Consider the following 17617-nt stretch of genomic DNA (forward strand, 5'->3'; position numbering starts at 1 on the left):
TTTCAATACGTCATGGAAGAAAAGGTTATAAAAGTGACACCAACGGCCAACGGTTGAACGAGAGTGGGCACAAGTGGCTCCCATAGAAGCCGTATATCTGTGCAGGTCTGGAGTTCCAGTAGGTCGTGACACGGCCGCTGGGAATAAAGCGCCCGTGGTTGTGACAATGGTCATGGAGGCGACGAGGTAATCAAAATGGCAGCGGTGGTGGCTTTGATTATTGCCGTTTCGGACATGTGGTCACGGCAAAACGTCAGGAAAATCTGACGGCGAAGAGTTCTTGCGTCCGAAATTTCAGACGTTCTGATACATTGACTCTGTGCGGTATGTGGTGATGCCGTGAAGCCGTCCAAATTATTGGGAATCCGGAAAGTTGGTCATTGACTGAACGCTGGCAACTCCTCCAGCCGACAACAGGGCGTCAAAGACGACTCATTACAATTCTTGTCTGTTACTCGAGCCAGCATTCGACCCTTTCAATAAAATTACAGCTAGTTTTCCCTGATAGAGGCACAGATTCCCGAAGTTTTCCCCGAGTTTTTCCATACTACTCAAAATCCCTGAGAATTCCCGGTTTGTAGACACCCTGATAATATACACCAGCTGCCATAACACTGAGTAGAACTGACAGCTTGATTTGCAGGGGTGATTTTAGTTCCATAGCTTTGTTTATAGACCAGTGCCATTTGTAAAGTAGACAGTATGCAAAATTTTGTGTTTCCTCCTTAAGTAATGGGGCTTTTAACTTGTGTTGATCTACAAATTTTAATCAACACAAGCTAGGTGCGCTTTTTGTCGACTCGGCACAGTGTCCCACAGGGGAGATTCACCATAACAGTGGTGGACGCAGAGGGAAAAATAATTAACACAGCTTCTGTAAGGGTAAAAACATCCCATGTAGCGGAGGAGGCTGCTAGTGCTTTAGCTATTAACAGTCGTAAGAAGCCAGCCTTTATGTACTCGGACTCACGCTTGGTCATCCGCTCCTTCTGGTACGGATTGATAGCGCAAACAAGCAATATCCTTTGGGATCAGGATTTCACTATCACAAGTGAAGAGCAGGGATACCACCACATTTCGTGGTTTCCTGCCCACTAAGGGACATCACTGGACCGAATGGGATTAACCTAAATGAGGCTGCCCGTAAGTTTGCACATGACCTTGTGAACCGTGCAGCTGAACCTGGGGCCTCAGAAATTCCCATAGATATAGGAAAAGACCCGCTCTATATACGTCATGAGATTACCACTCATTATAAGCTTAGCCATAGAACCTTCCCCCTGCCACACCCCAAGCTTGACAGGGCCCAGGCCTCTATGCTTAGAATGCTATAGACTAGATCTTACCCTTCTCCTCGCTTAATGCACTTAATAGATCAGAAAAACTCACAGGAATGCCACAATTGTGGATACAAATGTAATTTTGAAGATGTGTACTGTCTGTGCCCAGCCATAAAGGCCTCTTCACTTCAAACCAAGGACTCCTGGGAATCCGCCCTCAAGTGTCCAGAACATCTACAACTCCAGGCTATCCAGAAGGCCCATGATGTTGCGGTGGGTCTCGACCTGCCCAGTCCCATCATGGGTGAAGCCATCAGCTCATCCCGAGTCCCCCTGGACGTGAGCTCTTCAGGATTCAATAAAGTTCTTGTCATCTACATAATGTCAGGTGAGAGAGAGGGAGAGAAAGTTCAATGAAACAGAGATATTTCCGCCAGCATGTGCAATGTCGCCTGCATGCTACTTTTCATGGACAAGGGGATGAGGGGTTAAAAGGTGTGGATGGGACAGCTGCAGTGCAAAACAGACATTCATGCAGGCCACTGCTTAACTGTATGATCTGTACTTTATGACACAACACAGTGGTGTTTTCATAAAGATGTCGGTTCTATGAAAACTACTTGCTTGTAACTACCCCACAGAATTAAGCACAAGCGTAATTGTATTCCTGGTCGCATTACTGATGGCTTATATTTGTGCATACTTTGAATAGGCAAGTGAACTACAGAGCTCTATGTTACAACAGAAGAAGCGAAGTGATTTACTAAGAGACCTTGGACATGGTAGTGCAAGAAAAAAAAAATTTGCACTATGATTACTGCACATGCTGGTAACTATTTTTTGTTACAAATAGTGTTGTCAATTAACACTAGCCACAAAATAAGTTTTGACAAGACAGTTTATGTAATCAATAGTTGAGTAGTATGTTAACATTGCCACCCATGTTTTTTATGTCCACTCAATGTCCCTTGTGCATTGTGGGCAGTGAAACATACCAAAGCACTTTGCAGCGTGGTTGTTCTGTAGCCCAATGAGGTGCACCTTGACAAACTTCATGTGAGCAGGACACAGTTTTCACAGAAACTCTAGACTGAAAGATGACATCTTTCATTGCCGAATTCGCAAGCGGCCACTAGTGGGTGCCGCCGCTTGTCAACAAAACCAATAAAACAGCTGCACTGTTTATCTCTGCCTAGTACTTCCTTTGCAGCAATTCTCATGTCATCTTCCTAGGACACATGTGCAAGCAATGAAGCAATACCAGGAACATTATCTTCCTTTAAGAGAAGCAGATCCTCACGGAATTCTCGGTACTGCTTGGGACAAGATTGTTGCAGCAAGTAGAGGCAGTTGCCAATCTCGTCCCACAGGGCAGAGTTGCCATGTTCACATAGGTCATAGGCCAGCTTGAAGATGCTCTCTGTAATCCTTCTGAAATGAAACTGAATTCTTGGCCACGATTGTTTGATAAGCATTGCTAATGACAATAAGGCATTCCTCCTGCAGATCTGCTCATCTGTGTCATACATTTCCATGTATTCCAACAGGACCCGTAACGTCTTATCCATGTACTTCACAACATCCATTCCAAGACATTTAATGTATGGTGAAAACTGGCTTGAGTAAGCCTTCCGCAGAGCAAACGTCTGCTCCACCTCAGCTGCCGTGAGCAGTTCACAGTACACGTAATCTGCCATTTTTTGCCGCCTGTCATCTTTGACGCGGAATGTGCGAAGAGCATCCAAGCAGTCACTGAAAATCAGGTTTCGTAAACCTGTGTGGAGTTCAACTATTATGTCTGCCTCTTTCACGTACAGCAAATGTTTGAGAGCATCGAAGAGCACCTCAAGGCGGCCGTACTGATCAAGGTCACTTGGAGGAACATTGACAATGATACAGCGAACACAAGAGAGACCAAGTCTTTGATTGTGTGCCATATAGTCGTCTACAAGTAGCAACGCTGGTGCCATAACGATTGGGAGCACATCAGACATGTCACTCGGAGAAAGCTTGAAGAGCGCTTCCCGGTAGACATGCCTGTAGCAAGGATTCTTCTTCCAGGTCTCCTTGGCAAGTTTTGGTTGAATGTATTTCAGTACGGAAATAAGTAATTTTGGCACAGAAAACAAGCACTTGAGTTGCGACGACAGTGCTGACGATGCCGCGACTGACTCTTCACTGCACCAAGGCAATTCAGCTTTGCTGTGCGCGAAACAGAGAACTTGTAATGGAGTCACAAAGTCGTGTAGTTCGGTCCACTCCGATGCGTTGCTCTTTATGAGGACGTGGGCGCAAATCATTCCTGCGCTAGCAGCCTCAGCAACGCCAGGAAAATCGTTTTTCTCGTGTTGTCTATCTTCGACCGAATCATGCGGGGTGCCGCTGAGCAACAGCGACTGGGCGAGCGCGCAAAATGTGGCACTGTCGCTCTTGACAAGGTCGTCCGGCCGTAGCGTTTCGAGAGTGGCACGAAGTGCTTGAAGCAGTACGAGTTTCTTTGCTGGGCAGTTCTCAGTCATGAACGACCTGACAAGCTCCATGCTAGTGCTTTAGGCAAGTTGGCAAAAACTTCAGGTACATAACGAATATTCACTCATCTGTTCCTGCACTGCAACGCACCGTGTGTAATTGCGTAGCCGAACCAAACAGAACGATAATCAACCAGCCCAACTGAAAGGACGAACTTCCTAGCTGCGGTGGTGGAGATGAATTAACACAGCAAGCTGGGCCACAGAACACCTATACAAACTTAGAGAAGGGAAACTGTACCTTCCACAGTGCAACGGAAATAAGCGTAGCGGTGGCGTCGTGAACTAAAGTATGCGACCACAGATGGCGCTGTGCAACAGGATTGGAAGGGGGTAATGGTACCAGGCCTGACTTTTGCCAATGCAGTTCTATGTATTAGAACAGAGACCCGGCAACAGTTGGAAATTAGGCAACGTGGTGTGGGTAGGCTCGCCCTGGGAGCACATGACAAGACACCAAATCTTGGAGTGCAGGGGGATCTGGGATGGTCTTCTTTCGAGGGCAGAGAGGCTAGTAGCAAGATAGCATTTGAGGAGTGATTGAGAAAAATGGGGGAAATTCGGTGGGCTAGGAAGGTTTTCAGTTACTTATACACGAGGAATGTTGACACGAGGTGGAGGAAGCGAACTAGAAAATTGACAAGCAAATACTTGGGCAGTAGCGGGGGAACAAGTAAGGAATCATCTGTCAAGAAAAAGGTTAAGGAGACAGAGAGGGGTATGTGGAGTACAGAGATGCAAACAAAATCGGCATTGGAGACACACAGGACGTTTAAGCAAGAAATAGCCAAAGTAAATATTTACGATAACTCTAAAAGGAGCTCATTGTTGTTTGAAGCCAGGACAGGTGTACTGCGGACTAAAACGTACCGAGCCAGATACCAGGAGATAGATTTGGTGTGCGAGGCGTGTGGAGAGGAGGAGGAAACGGCTGAACACCTGATACTTTCTTGTAAACAACTTCACCCTGCAGTTGAATCTAACGGGGGACTATTCAAAGCTTTGGGTTTTAAAGACAGTGAAAGTAGAATAGACTTTGAACAGGTAGAAATAACTAAACGGAGACTATCTGATTGGTGGATAATATCAACGCAAAAGTAAAGGAGTAAATACATAGGTATGCATGCATATAGAACCATTAAAGGCTAGGTGGCGCGCGCCGCCGCGGCCCGATTCAAAGGGTTGAGCCTCAATCATCCATCCACCCATCCATCCATCTATTTTTACTTTACACAAACGATTGACATAAACAATCGAGGTGTCTAAGGATGTTTTTTTACCTCAGGCAAATAGGCAGTTGTTTTTTCAAAATTTAGTTGTTGAAGCTGCTTTTTAGTCATAGCGTCAAGGTTTTTGTACTTGATTAGCCACCGACAGCCGACAGCCTATTGCTATCGATGTGTTCCCTGGCCGTTGGCATTCGAATACTACGGCGGTAAAACATTTTCGGAAAGCATGCTGGTTTCGTCTGCGAGTCATTACATAGATTACATACAGAGCAGAAAAACTTGATCTGGATCTGCCATTGGAATTCAACAATAGAGTTAACAAATTCGACTTCATTCTGCCATCTACTAGCCATAGAGTTTCCTACAAATTTTGTAGGAAACTCTATGCTACTAGCCGCCTGGTAGAGCTCAGATGGTAGAGCGGCTGCCCCAGACGGGCGGTGGTCCCGGGTTAGAGCCCCGGACCAGAACGAATTTTTATCAACTGCGATGCTTTTCTTACGAGGAAAGCTGTCTCATTTTTTAATTAATATATGAATTTTTTATTGCAAGCAATTTACTTAACACACACAGAAGCAAAAAAATAAAGAACATAACGAAAAATACCGCGACCGACAACAAAAACAAACCGGCCTCCGCCCGCCATTTTTAAACGCCAGGGCGCGCGGCACGATTCGGCGCGACATTTGAACCGCTTTGAGCGGCCGCTCGAGGTCGCGCTTCCGCAGGTTTGTTCCTCATAGTGCAGACAATTTTTCTGTGGCAAAATTGCAAATTCGGTTTTTTGAGGGGTTTACTCTACCATACCCCTTAAAATGTTGGCTCAGCCAGGCAGAATAATTTCCTTGAAAAGCGTTGGTTAGCCAGATCCTTATATCCCATGCTGATGCTCATTCTGTCGCCGATTTACGCGACGAATAAACGGTTATACACAGACCGACTTTCCTGTAGAAATAGGTAAGCAGGTAAAGCCCATTATGCATGCTTAAGATAATGTACCTTGCGGGCTGTTTTGTACCATTGTTATCATTATGTGACGTGAAGCTAACTGCGGCCGCTCTGGTCTGTTCTTGTTTGCGCAACCGAGAGTGTGTACTTGTATTTTGTGTAGCCATATACACCCCCAGTTATGAAGCCATCACGTTATTCCATATCAGTTTTATATGTGAAGCACTTGCGTGTTCCCTTGCCCTTTGTCTACAAATTATTACTTCTCTGCCACTCCCAGTGCTGTGTCTGTTCTTTTCGTCATGGCTGCTGTAAATTATTACGATCGGGTCATGCCATGCGACATCAGCAACAGTGCGAGCGCCAGCAATTCTTTTTCCGCAGTGCACATTAATATTCGTTCAATGAAAAATAAGCACGATCAGATTGAAAGTTTTTTAGGTAACCTTGCATTGCCGTTTGATTGTTTGTTATTCACCGAAACATGGTGTGAGCATGAAGCAGACCTACTGAAATTAACATCGTACGCCACCTTTTTCCTAAATAGGCCTTCCCGCGGAGGAGGAGTAGCTATTTATGTTAGGTCTTCTTTAAGGTGTAGCATCATTCCACAATTTACCGTTATAACCAATGACTATGAAGCACTCGTGCTACAACACAACACTTACATTCTTTCTGTAATTTATAGGCCCCCTGGTGGAAACTGTAACACCTTTTTCAAATTTTTGAATGCTCTTCTTTATTACTGTTCACAATATAACTACACCCTATTGCTCGGCGGCGACTTTAATATTAATCTAAACGAAGTGAACGCTGATTCAGTAGAATTTCTTACGGCCATTGAATCCAATGGGTTCACCAACACCATCACATCTCCAACGAGAATCACGGTCTGTTCGTCAAGCATTATTGACTTGTTTATTGTTAATATAGATATCATCGTAAAATCTTCGGGCACACTGTCTTGTGATCTGAGCGATCATTGTCCAATTTTTATAACAATAGAAAAGCATCAACCTGCACCTGTTCGAAGCAGACCGGTAACCTTTCGGGCAATTACTGATAACAAACTACAATCATTCAGGCGACTGATAAGTGAGACACCATGGACACAATGTCTCAACTATCGTTCAGTGGATGAGGCTTATAATGCGTTTATTGATAAATTTAAAGTGCTTTATGACTCAAGTTTCCCATTAAAAACGAGACAATTACCCCAAAAAATTAAGAAACCATGGGTTTCACCTAGCCTTTTCAAAATGATTAAAAGAAAAGATCGCCTGTACCACAGTTTCTTGGTAACCAGAAATCCTAATGATTACGTTGTGTTTAAGCAGTTTAGGAATAAATTAAATAATGACTTGCGCAAAGCCAAGCGTCACTATTACTCAGTAATTTTCGCGGGAAGAAAGAATAATTCAAAGCTAATTTGGCGTGCAATAAATGAGGTAATTAACCATAGAAATATCTCGAATGACATTGGCGAATTGGTTATCGACGGGTCACCAAAATCAGGCGTACTATTAGCCGATTGCTTTAACAACTTCTTCACCGAGCAAGCAACAGCAAAATATAACGCAGATGCGTGTTCTGTTATTTCAAATGAAACAACCAGCTCAGTATTTCTTAGCCCAACAGATCCATCAGAAGTATTTACCGTTCTCATGTCCTTAAGAAATAATTCCAGCTCTGATGTAGAAGGCCTCACAATTAAACCAGTAAAGTTTGTCGCTGACTTTCTAGCACTTCCTTTGTGTCATATTATTAACCTTTCACTAGAATCGTGTGTTTTCCCTGCAAGAATGAAACTGGCTAAGGTTACAGTCATTTTCAAGTCAGGCTCGAAAAACTCCATGAGTAATTATCGCCCCATCTCTATTCTTCCTCTTTTTTCGAAAGTGCTAGAAAAAATTCTGCTCAAACGTCTGCAGAACTTCTTTGATGCTAATCAGTTAATATCACACTCTCAATTCGGTTTCCGCAAAGGTTTTTCTACAGAATCAGCTTTATTAGTCCAAAAAGAAATTATTTTACAGAATATTGAAAACAAACTCTTAACACTAGGAATCTTTGTGGATTTCAGTAAGGCCTTCGATTGTCTAGACCATAATATTCTCTTAGACAAGTTAAACAAGTACGGCGTTAGGGGAAGGACACTTCAAATTTTCAGTTCATATCTTAAAGACCGTGAACAAATAGTGAACATAGATGGTTTTTGTTCATCCAAACGTTATCTGAAATGTGGCGTCCCTCAGGGCAGCATATTAGGACCTTTTCTTTTCAATGTCTATATAAACGATGTGATAACAATTTCGACAGAAGCTGATTTTGTAATTTATGCCGACGACGCTTCCCTATTTATCTCTGGTCTTTCGGTTACAGAAATAAATTCAAAAGCAAACAATGCCCTAAACAGCCTTTTAAATTGGTCTAAATTAAACAATCTCAAAATAAATACAACTAAGTCAAAAGCTGTTATTTTTCGCGCTATAAATCGTCACATAGGGACTAACTTAACCATTAACCTAGGCAATAATATTATTGAGGTCGTTAGCCACCATAAAACACTGGGTGTTGTATTTGATGAGCACCTTCGATGGACTGAACACACTAATTACGTATCCCTAAGTTTATCTAAAGCTGTTGGAGCACTTTCCCGGTGTCGTGGCATTCTTCCAGTGCACATTAAAAAACAGATATATGTTTCATTATTTCAATCACACATTGCATATTGTCATCTTGTTTGGGGCACGGCATCACCGACTAACATGAATAGAATTGTGAGCCTGCAAAAGAAAGCCATTCGTATTATTGCAGACGAAGAGTACTGCGCACATTCCAAACCGCTTTTTATTCGGTTAAAAATTCTGCCCATCAGTGTTATGCTACCGCACATTATTGTATCTTTATTCACCGCTAAAACCACGTTTCGTACTAACTTCCTTATCAGAATATCAATGCTCAAGGAACGTGTACCGGCAGCCAACACTCGACAATTAGAAAAGTGGTGTCTTCCCAAAACTCGAACGAATTACGGTCAACAAATGTTAAAGTATATAATACCTTACACCCTGAACAATAATACAACCTTAATTGATGGCCCCGCAATAAATAAACGTGCTTTAATTGAATACTTTTTAAACAGTATAGCTTAATCGGCAACAGATTTATATCATGCAGTTTACATTGGGCATTTGGCGTTCTTTTGTGTGGACTAGTGTGGAATGATTTTGCACACATTGTCCAATTTCACTTTCTTGACGTTTTGGACATCCTCACTCCGATTTAAACAGCGAACAGGAGAGGGACTGGCGTCGTATCCAGACGAATACATACCCCAACCTGCACCACCTACACAGAATACACCCCACGAGGTTCTCTGACGAGTGCCCGTGGTGCACAGACACACCCACACTAAAACACATCACATGGGAGTGCCCCAGGAGGCCTCCGCACATAGACAGTCCCATATTACACCAACATCCACTAATGAGGAATAGGCAGTGGGAGGCATGGCTTGCGGACGAGGGTCGGGAGAGCCAGTTGGCTCTTCTGGACCAAGCCCAGCGAGCCGCTCGTGCCAGTGGGGCCCTGGAATAGGGGCTCCAACCATCGTGCCTTATTTTATTTCCATTGAATAAAGTTTTACTCTCTCTCTCTCTCTCTTTCTCGCTCCCCGTTTTTTATAACAGCTCATTCTTCATAAAATATTTAACTTGAAGTTAAGCATGTGTGCACTTGAATGGTGTGTGTGTGTATATATACCATGTACGCGTGTATATGTATATGTAGGTGTACATATATGTATATATATAGGGGCGTATGCGCGCCACTTCTACAGGTTTTTGCGTGTGTACGTGTGAATATAACATGTCAGTGTACAATATTGGTTTGTTATTGGTGTATGTATGTGTAAATATTTTTTTTTTGTTGTCGTTCTTCACAGCTTGGTGCGAACAGTTTCTTTTTTTCTTTTTTCTTTTTTTTTTGTGTGTGTTTTTCAAGTTGCTTTTTTTTTTTTCCTCTTCTAGTCCGACATACACTGCTGTTTTGCCGCTGTTGCCACTGCTTGTAGGGCCTCAGGCCTCGTCAAGCTGCTCAATGAGCAGCTTTTTGTCTGGGGTCCATTTTTCCTTTCCTTGAGGAAAATAAAACTGATTCTGATTCTGAAAAATGTTGCTTTAGCCAGGCAGAATAATTTCCTTGAAAAGCGTTGGTTAGCCAGATACATCGCTTCCCATGCTGATGGACGTTCTGTCGCCGATTTATGCGACGAATAAACGGTTATATGCAGAATGCTTTTCGTGGAGAAACAGGTAAGCAGTTACAGTCCATTAAAATGTTGGCGCAGCCAGTCAGAATCATTTCTTTGAAAGCGTTGGTTAGCAACGTACATTTCTTTATCGAAAAAAATGAAAATAAAACGGGAAAATATTGTTTCAGGCAGGTCAAATTATTTATCTCGAAAGTGCAGGTTTTTCGCCTACATCACTTCTCGCAACACGTGCTGATGCTCATTTACGCCATAAATAATAATGAGAAACTCTATGAGTTTCTCACTACATTACCTAGAGGGAAATCTGGCGCTGCTGCGCTGTGGTATGCATGGGAATGCCGGTATATTGTGACTTCGGATTGGCATCGTTCTCGTAGAGACCGGACACCATGAAGACGCGCTTGGAAAGTACCGTTCCGTCTGTCACAATGATTCACTTTCTACTAAAACAGCACGTGAAAAGCTGTTTTAGCTTTATTATTACGCAAAAACATGTTTTGTTTAACTATGAGAACTTGTTATTGTGTGTACGACTACATGTTACGTAAGAAGTATCAGCGGGCCGCTAAAGTTGGAGGACAGACGACAAGGTTCGCGCTCGCTTTGAAACAGTTGGTCGTCTGTTCTTGCTTTTCTTCGCTTGGTCATGCATCGTGGGTGAGTAAAGATGTAATATGCGTGAATGGAAACATTTTATGAAGATTTTACTTTGAGAACGCGTTATTTGCGTAGCCATATCCACGTTTTAGACGAAGCCTCTTACAACACCAGCCAACACGAGCCTCGTCATTCCCATGACGGCACGGTGCCCCCTTACGAAACCCCCATAGACGGTGACGCCAGATTTCCCTCTAGGTGTTATAGTGAGAAACTCTATGTCTGAGCATGGTGGCAACCATAGTGAGAAACTCTATGGCTGTGAGCACAGTATAGTAACTCTATGGCTGTGAGGGTGAGCACTGGCGTCCTCTACCGGCACGCTTGGTCCCAACTCAATGATCACGTGGTATTTCTTTGGCCGCGCGCTGCCGTAGGCGACCACGGTATGCGCAGGTCGCCCTTTATACGGTAGGTCGTGGTCAAACCATTGGTGAAACCAAGCCCATGCCAAGCCAGGTCGGTTAATGTTGTTTATTTGTGAGCGTGATTCCAAGAGGAGCGATACAATATAATGTGTATACCTGCCTTCTATGAAGTGATATCCCAGTGCGCCGCGGTTAGCTCCTTAAAGTAGTTTTATGGGAACTCTTAGCCGAAGGATGGTGCATCGTACTCTTGATGCGGTAGGGTTGGTTTCGCTCATCTGCGCGTCTCCCCCCTGGTTTATACGAGCGTTGTGATCAGGCAGTTGTGGTCATCTTACACCCGATCACGTAGGCACGCCGAGTCAGCATTTCAGCGCGTTTAATTCCTATATCTTCGAGGAACGCGAAACAAATCGCCGAACTCCAATGTAATACCGGGTAATCACGATGTATGGCATTTATTGAAACGGGTGAAATAAACTAGAACACCCATATTACGAGGCAAGCTTGACACCGTCACTCCCAAACGCATATGCCAGCGTTAAGTCGCGCGTTCAGCCGCGACGTCACACGAACTTTTCTTTCTTTTTTTTCTTTTTTTTTTTGCTTCAACACTTGACATTCATGTTCATAAAGAGTTCGATGGTCCAACACAGCCTGTGTTTGTGTTTCAGCTCGTTTCCTGCCTGGTGGTGGTGGTGTCGTGGGTGTTCGCTGTCTACACGGGGCTCCTTGTGTCTCTGAAGCACCTTGAGCATACGTAAAAGCTGTCATGCAGAAGGAAGCCGACAACGCCGTCATACAAGAGAAAATGCGGGAACTGACGCACGTTATACAGCAATGCCAGGTGAAAATACTAATTTATTGTGTTGGCAGTGGTTGCATTTTATGGGTGGAGACATAGCACAGGAATCGGCTCCGATTTTTTACGATCAGGCTCTCTCACAGGGATTTGAGAGTGTTATATTTCGAAACGGTTTGGGTAAACTGGTGATCAACAACAGCAACAAATGGCATTGACAACAAATATAAACATGCAGCTTTTACCTTGCAGGTCGGGTGTATATTTGTTGGCTTATTTTTCTATTCTACTGCTGGTTTGCCAAGCATGGTGACAGTAGTTTTCTGCAATCCAATTATGTGAAATACAGAAGTGCACCCTAGTCCACACTGATGTATAGATAGCAGAACTGCTGCCACACACTGAAAGTGCACTTGTAGTCTTGCATTACTTTTGATACTGTATTTTGGAGTACTGCAGCCCTCTGAAAGAACCAAATGTTCCCAAAGTGGTTGCTCTCTGTGTTTGTGGTTATGGAAGTCACATCACGTGGGGTCCATTTTTCCAGCATGCAGTAATTCCTGCTGGCTTGTTGCACAGCATTGAAAATGTCCAGAGCTGTGTACTGCAACAGTGTATTGCTTTAATAGTGCACTAGGTTTCTTTCAGAATATCAGCCGTCAGTGCCACATGTGCACCTGTTGCTGGATAGTTGCTACCTACGATATCCTTGCGGTTTGCTGTGTAGCAGGTCAGTGGCACTCAAGGGACGCCATTGCAAGCTGAATGCACTGAAGTCGGTCAACAGATGTAACTTGCTTTGGAATATGTTGCAAATAAGGTAGAGCTGCCACTTTGTGGTCTGATGATTACAGTACCTAATTGGTCATACAAATGCTGTGTGTTCAGTTTTCATCTTTAATGGCAAAGTTATTGTAAGCAAAACAATGATTTTGTTTTATAGAGCTCACTTACTCATTATGAACTGTTTCCTGTGACCTGGAGCTTCACCTTTAAAACTGTAATTGGATCACAGTTTTATGCCTTAGATTTAGTGACACAACTCTAATTTCTTCTTTGATACTATTATGCATGGATTATGTCATAATATGTCCTCTCACAATGAGGCCAAAAGTACATGCCATTGATCTAGAGTACTGATTAAAATTAAATAAACTGTAGTATCTCTGCATACATAATACCGGATGGCTAAAATGAACCTAGAGGTTCTAGCAGGGGAACATTTGGTCTTACAGGTAATGCAGCTGTCCAATTTGGAACACAATTAATTTTAGCTTCTATTTCAATCATAGGAAGAGCGAAACCGGAGTGAGCATAATCTGACCAACATCACCAAGACTCATGAACGCATCCAGCAGGAGCAGAAGCTGTCACCCTACTACAAGTCCAAGCTGCGAGGTCAGTACAAGACTGCATTGCAGGATGCCGAAAGCGAGGAAGAGCTGCTTCGCAAGGCCCTGGAGATCATTTTTGAGATCCGTACTGTCCGCAATGAAAGGCGTATTGCAGCCAAAAATTCAGGTGGGCACTTTTGCATGCCACCAATATATGATCAGTCTGTTTGATCTCTTCTTTCCTCAGGGCATTTGGAGATTTTCTCAGAGGGAATAGTTTCTGAGGCACAAGTGAAAATAAGCTGTTATATAGAACACAAGCTTAGTTGCTGTAAGAAAAATCACCCATTGGGCATTCCCTTCCAGCCACGTTAATTGTTACTGAATGCTTTGGATTTACATTTATAGGCCTTTTTCATGGAGCAGTTTGCTCTTGAGCAATGAGATGGCGCTTTCGGTGGCACGCTGCATGTTCCCTTGGCGAAAGCGCACGAATATGTTACCATTACCGCTTCTGCCCTGCTACTGTGCAATCATCTGTTGGAAATGCAAGTGGCTGTGTGATCGCTCATGCACTGTGCTTCAGTCATGCCGCAAAATGTGAAGCGTTAGACGGAAGACGTGTGCAATAGTTGGCTGTAAATATAGTGACTGGTATATTAAGGACTACAGTGAATTGTTGGTACCGATTCCATGGACCACTGCTGCATAAGGACTGCTTGTGTGGCTGGCCCTTTGCGATGCACGGTTTTCCTCGTGGATAAAAAAATTCACACATCCTCTAGCATTATATGGTTAACCTTCAAATAAAGAACTTCAACCCCGGAACGTCACCAAGAGTGAGTACGGCTCATTACCCAGTGACAAAGGGAGTAGCGCCGCTTCCTGGCATAAGTTTCTCGCTCATTATCGACACGCATGCACCCCAACTGAGACGCAAACTTACGCACACTCTATTGCAAAAGTTCCAAGAATAAGTGAATAGGCGCAGAGTTGAGTGAATGTGGCGAAGTTTGGGTGAATGCTGCTACACCAACAAAACTCGAATGTTGAAAGCTGAATGTTTCGTGACAGGCTACAGAGTAAGCTAGTGACTAGTGATAATAAGGCTTTGCTGCAGGCTATTACAAAATACTAAACATCTACCCTCCAAGCTCTTGTGTGCAGCAAGAACAAATCCATCGCGGATTGAGCACACCTGCAAGTGATTAGCCAGAAAATGAACAATCAGGTAGTGATTGCACCAAGGAACTGTACTTAATCATAAACATGACAAGCCCCTGCTTCAAAGTTTTAGCCAAATAAAGAATGAAGAGCAAGACAGACTGATCCTGCTTTAATTCACAAGTGGAAAGTTTGGGCAGCTTGGAATACATATCTAACACTGCTTCTAGTACAAGCACCGTCTACGCTGCTTGTGCCATTTGGACAATGTGTCATTAGCTCTGAAGTTGCTTACATGTGCTCTGATACTGTAGTCAAAGCTTCGTACTGTCCACCCAGTCACCGTCTATGTCTATGATAGTCACTGTAACAGAGGTTTGTTGAGCCGAACCAGGCGTATTTCTCAGTATTGTCTCAGTGTGTCTCAGTGTTGCTTCTCTTTCCAGTAGGCAATGCTAACGACTCATGAAAAAGAAACTCTTATAATAATTTACATTTGCCAGGGATGAAAACATCACCACATGCATGCAGAGGTCATAAATATATATAATTCACTCAGTAACCGAAATAACGCCAAGTCAGGTTTATTCGAAATCAGAATCAGTAGCAGTCATGTGCAGCAGCACTTATACTCAAAGTAATAAAAAAAGTTAGTGTCGTTCCACTTTGTGAAGACGGGTTACGTGCAAGCATATGGGTACTATTCCCTTTTTGTGCATTGTGCGTAGAATGTTTGCATTGTGGCACGCCGCCTAGCACGTTCCTTGGGAACTCCTGGGCATGCCAAGCCTGCGCATTTTGCCGGACTTCTTCAGCTTGTGCCTGGTGCTTGGTGGCTACTTTGGGGTCGGTCAACTTGCGCTAGGCCTGCCACCACTTGTGTCGCTGCTCCGTCCTTCTCGATCGGCACTCGGCCTCTCGATCACGAGATGAACCCGATATGCCCATAGCACACACAGAGCCCATAGCAACTGCCTGAGTAGGTCAACCCAGCGTGCCTCTGCCTACCCTCCTCCGTGACGCTTTGCTCAACGCCACTTACACTTTCCTCTAGGTGGCATTGTTTTGGTGAATGCATATTGCTACGATAGGTTGGTGCACTCATTCATAAGTGCACTCACTCACACTCACTTGCACTCATTTCAAATGCGCCAGTGCGAATGAGTGCCAGTGAGTGAGCAGAGGTGAGTGCGAGCGCCAGTGAGTGGAAGTGAGTGCGAGTGTGAGTGAGGTGCCAGGGAGTCTGAGTGTGAGTGGAAGTGAGTGTGAACGTGGTGAGCGCTTGTGAATGTGAACGTGAGTGAGTGCAAGTGCAGGTGAGTGTGAACGTGAGGGAGTGCCTGTGGGTGCAAGTGCAGGTGAGTGTGAACGTGAGCGAGTGCTTTTGAGTGTGAGTGGAAATGAGTGTGAGTGAGTGGAGGTGAGTGTGAACCTGAGTGTCATTGCAGGTGAGTGTGAATGTGAGTGGGTGCTTGTGAGTTGAGATGGCTCTGAATATGAGTGTCAATGATGGTTTGAATGTGAGTAAGTGCTTGTGAGTGTTAGTAGATGTGAGTACGAAGGTGAGTGAGTGAGTGTAAGTAGACGTGGGTATTAACGTGGGTGGGTATATCACAGCTTGAAGACATTTAAGGTTCCCTTAATGAAATGAAATTCTTTTAAATTTTGCCTTTATGGTGTATGCATTACGCATGATTCAGCAGACTTCCCAGATAATAATTTCTGGGGTTTTACTTTACAAAACTACGATATGATTAAGAGGCATGCCGCAGTGGCGGACTCTGGATTAACTTTGAAAACCTGGGGTTCTGGCATTTCGCCCCCATTGAAATGTAGCCGCCGCAGCCGGGGATCGAACCTGTGTCCTCGAGCTTAGCAGTGCTACTTTTCAAATGTAATGGCGCTTGGCAGAACCTAAAGAATAGTCTCAAATGATAGCACAAATACAAAAGCTAACAGATTCTATTATGCTCAATTCGTCGTGCCTACTGGTCTAAATTCTAGGATTACAGGTATTCTGTGCTGTTCAGCATGCTTGTGATATTTCCGCCCAAAACTGCTTTGGTAGCAAAGGGAAATAAAATCTACAAAATGTTCCAGTTAGCTAGTTTCTTCAGGACTGAAAAAACTAAGCGTAGAGACAGATCTCCTCATCCCAAATGCCTTGCGGGCGTCCTCTTGTCACTTGACACTTGCCATCCCAATTTCAGCACTTGCTCAGGAGGCATAGAACAGCTTCCATATAGTTACACGAGTTGAGACATTAAATAATAAGTTCTCTTGTTTGTGCATGTGTTTTTATCCTATTTGATATTGTGTAGTACTTGAGAAACAATGAGAGAGCAATGTTAACCTGCTTAAAGCAAGTGATCTTAGTGCATTTCAGCAGAATATCTGCGTTTCTTCATTTTTTCTTCTTCTTTTGTCGCATTGTGTTGGCTGTCTACTGCTTGTCGGAAGTGTTTTGAAGCCAGGTCAATTTCTCCAGCCCTGCAAAACTTGCTCGTACCACATTGCTGTAGTTTACACAGTTTTGTCGTGTTCTCAGCATTTATTGTGCGAATGGCTCTTCTGCTGAATCCTCATTGTTCGGGCCAAGGATGGAAAAATATTTCCCTTCCTGCAGCGAAAAGAGCCCACATTGAATGCGCTCAAGCAGGCAAACGGAAGTCACGTAGCAGCATCTATTAATATTTTTAGGAATACTGCCGATCTCGCAAGAGATTGTTGCAGCGAGGGCATATATATATATATGTACAGAAGAAGCACAATCAAGTAATTTATACAATGGAAAACATTAAAACACTAGCAGAATTAATACATGAAGTTATTAGTAGCAGTATGAGTAAAAAAAAAATCACGAAAAATACATTGACAGGATGCACGATGATGCGAACAGATTATTCAACCAAAATCCCGGCACAGATTTAAAAAAAATTGTTTACAGAAACTTTTCAACATGTACACTCACCTACGAAATATTGTGGGGTGCGTGAGCGCATGGCGAAACGACCCTCCTCCTGTTCTATCA

The 17617-nt window shown here is 43.7% G+C and overlaps 3 protein-coding genes across 8 annotated transcripts in view; 2 read left to right on the forward strand and 1 right to left on the reverse strand.

Moving 5' to 3' along the window:
* Window positions 1-2000, forward strand: part of LOC142586394 (uncharacterized) — a 26346-nt gene extending 24346 nt beyond the window's left edge. The window contains exons 2-3 of the mRNA XM_075697641.1: window positions 1450-1668; window positions 1993-2000. Of these exons, the coding sequence (XP_075553756.1) occupies window positions 1450-1668; window positions 1993-2000 (227 nt within the window). The remainder of the gene's footprint in view (window positions 1-1449; window positions 1669-1992) is intronic.
* The window catches only part of Sgf29 (SAGA-associated factor 29), a 52300-nt gene continuing 36223 nt past the window's right edge, over window positions 1541-17617 (forward strand). For 2 of the 6 annotated variants that reach the window (XM_075697157.1, XM_075697160.1), the window contains exons 1-3: window positions 11384-11544; window positions 11961-12133; window positions 13381-13609. In XM_075697157.1, the coding sequence (XP_075553272.1) occupies window positions 12059-12133; window positions 13381-13609 (304 nt within the window). In that variant the 5' untranslated portion in view covers window positions 11384-11544; window positions 11961-12058. The other 4 variants (XM_075697161.1, XM_075697162.1, XM_075697159.1 and 1 more) reach the window with 3 other exon arrangements.
* LOC142585985 (TELO2-interacting protein 2-like) lies at window positions 1575-4059 on the reverse strand. The gene is made up of 2 exons (XM_075697156.1): window positions 2276-4059; window positions 1575-1654 (listed from the first exon to the last, which is right to left on the reverse strand). Exon 1 carries the CDS (start codon window positions 3818-3820, stop codon window positions 2510-2512), a length of 1311 nt encoding a protein of 436 aa, XP_075553271.1. The 5' UTR covers window positions 3821-4059; the 3' UTR covers window positions 1575-1654; window positions 2276-2509.

Source organism: Dermacentor variabilis, chromosome 6 (assembly GCF_050947875.1).
Source record: "Dermacentor variabilis isolate Ectoservices chromosome 6, ASM5094787v1, whole genome shotgun sequence".
NCBI lineage: Eukaryota > Metazoa > Arthropoda > Arachnida > Ixodida > Ixodidae > Dermacentor > Dermacentor variabilis.

Coding starts and splice junctions, on each gene's coding strand:
- LOC142585985 (XM_075697156.1), bottom strand. CDS start 3,820: ATGGAGCTTGTCAGGTCGTTCATGACTGAGAACTGCCCAGCAAAGAAA.